The 2,242-nt window shown below is 38.8% G+C and overlaps 1 protein-coding gene across 1 annotated transcript; it reads left to right on the top strand.

Moving 5' to 3' along the window:
• The first annotated feature begins 603 nt into the window (after positions 1-603).
• On the top strand, positions 604-1,899 carry LOC145624959 (uncharacterized). Its single transcript, XM_081678046.1, has 2 exons — positions 604-1,531; positions 1,616-1,899. Exons 1-2 carry the CDS (start codon positions 604-606, stop codon positions 1,897-1,899), a joined length of 1,212 nt encoding a protein of 403 aa, XP_081534172.1.
• Positions 1,900-2,242: the final 343 nt, after the last annotated feature.

Raw genomic sequence — 2,242 nt, 5'->3', positions numbered from 1 at the left:
AAACAAATAAATGCCACTACTCTGACTTTGATTCCTAAGATTGAACATGCTAATAAGGTCACTTAATTCAGGCCTATTGCTTGCTATAATGTGGTGTATAAGATCATTTCTAAAATGATCTGTTCTAGATTGAAGGAAGTATTGCCAGATTTAATTGATGATTGTCAAGGTGCTTTTGTTTCTGGAAGATCTATTCTAGATAACATTCTTATCTGTCAAGATATGCTGAAGGCTTATAATAATAAAAGAAAGCCCCCTAGATGTACTGTCAAGGTGGATCTTCGGAAGGCTTATGATTCTGTAAGTTGGGAGTTTATCCAGGGAATGATGGTTGCTTTAAAGTTCCCCACTCAGTTCATCTCTTGGGTTATGTAGTGTATTACTACTCTTACTTTCTCTCTTCTGCTTAATGGTGGTACTTATGGTTTTTTTAAGGGGAAAAAAGGAGTTAGACAAGGTGACCCTATGTCTCCTCTTTTATTTGTTATTGTGATGGAATACTTATCCAGATTACTGAAGAAAATTGGGAAGATGAGAAGATTCAAATATCACCAAAGGTGTAAGGAGCTTGCCTTAAATCATTTGATTTAAGCTGATGATTTGATGCTATTCTCTTATGGGAATATTGAGTCAGTAAAGCTCCTTATTAAAGCTCTTAAGACCTTTGAAGCTAGATCTGGTCTACAAGCTAATATTGAGAAAACTGCAATCTATTTTGGCAATGTTCAGCAAGCTGATCAAGACAGTATTCTGGGCCAATCTGCTTTTGTAAAGGGTGACATGCCTTTTAGGTATTTAGGGATTCCCTTAAATGCCAAGTATTTGAAGATGGTGGACTATGATAGCTTGATTGATAAGATGCTGGTCAGACTTCATTGCTGGAGTAGCAGAAACCTTTCTTATGCAGCTAGGGTTACCCTCATCAATGCAGTGCTGATGAGTTTGCATACTTACTGGGCTCAATGTGTCTTGCTTCCCAAATCAGTCATTGATAGGATTAACCAATTATGCAGAGCTTTTCTTTGGAGTGGTAATGTTGTTCTGTCCACTACCCCTCCAATTGCTTGGGATTGGTGTTGCAGACCTAAGAAGGCAGGTGGTCTTGGTATCAGGGATTGCAGAATGTGGAATAAAGCTGCTCTGGGCTCTTATGTTTGGAAGATTGCCAAGAAAACTGATTCTTTATGGGTCAAATGGGTTCACTTAGTGTACATTAAAGGAGCTTACTGGTGGGATTATATCCCAAAGAAAGATGCTGGGTGGGCTTGGAAATTATTATGCAAATTTAAAAATGAGTTGAGACATGGGTTTGAATATAAAGGCTGGCTGAATAATAAGTTCAAAATTAGTGATGGTTATCACTGGTTGCAGAGTGATCTGGATAAGGTTCAATGGCATAATTGGGTTTGGAATCACTTCAATATCCCAAAGCATACCTTTTTTGTTTGGCTTGCTGTCCTGGGGAAGCTTAAAACTAGAGATAAACTTTTTCAATATGGGGTGAGTAATAGCAGTGATTGCTTGCTCTGTGGTGATGATGTGGAAAACTGCAGTCATCTCTTTTTTTCCTAAAGTTTCAGCAGGAAGGTGTTGAAGGCTGTCTCTCACTGGATAGGGTTTGACAAAGATCAGGTTGATATTCTGCACACCTGGAAACTTTGGAAAGCTGAGGGTAAGAACCATATTAAGAAGAACTTGATTCTTGCTACCCTGGCTGCTGTTGTTTACAATATTTGGATAGCTAGAAATCATGCTTTGTGGCATAATGCTGTTCTCTGGCCTGAGTTTGTTGCTAAGGTCATTAGAAGGGAGATGGTGATTAGAGGGCAGCAGCTTATCAACCACACTTGGACAACTGCTGACTGTAGATGGCTCCATCAGCTTAAAAGTAGGGTCTAGTTGTCTTGAGCTGTATGTTGGTTTGTGTGTTTTGGGGTATCTGAATCTTGTTTTTCTGGGTCTTGTGTGTCTTGGTACCCTTCCTAGAAGGTGATCAGGATCCCTTGTCTCAGTTGGGGGGTGGTTGCCTTTCTTTTTAGGCTTGTGTAGTTTGGAGTTGTCCTGTTTTGACAGGGTGTATTGTTTGTACATTTGTACAATTTCTGATTTATAATACTTTCTTACTTTCCAAAAAAAAAAAAGAAAAAAAAAGAAAGTCTGCTAAAAAATCCAAAACCACAGATCCTTTGATAGCTTTTTGAGGCATGAACCTTACATCGAATTGGGCTAAGTTGACTATCCA

The sequence above is a fragment of the Chenopodium album genome, chromosome 3 (assembly GCF_948465745.1).
Source record: "Chenopodium album chromosome 3, dcCheAlbu1.1, whole genome shotgun sequence".
Lineage (NCBI taxonomy): Eukaryota > Viridiplantae > Streptophyta > Magnoliopsida > Caryophyllales > Amaranthaceae > Chenopodium > Chenopodium album.
This window is presented reverse-complemented; position numbering and strand designations above follow the sequence as displayed.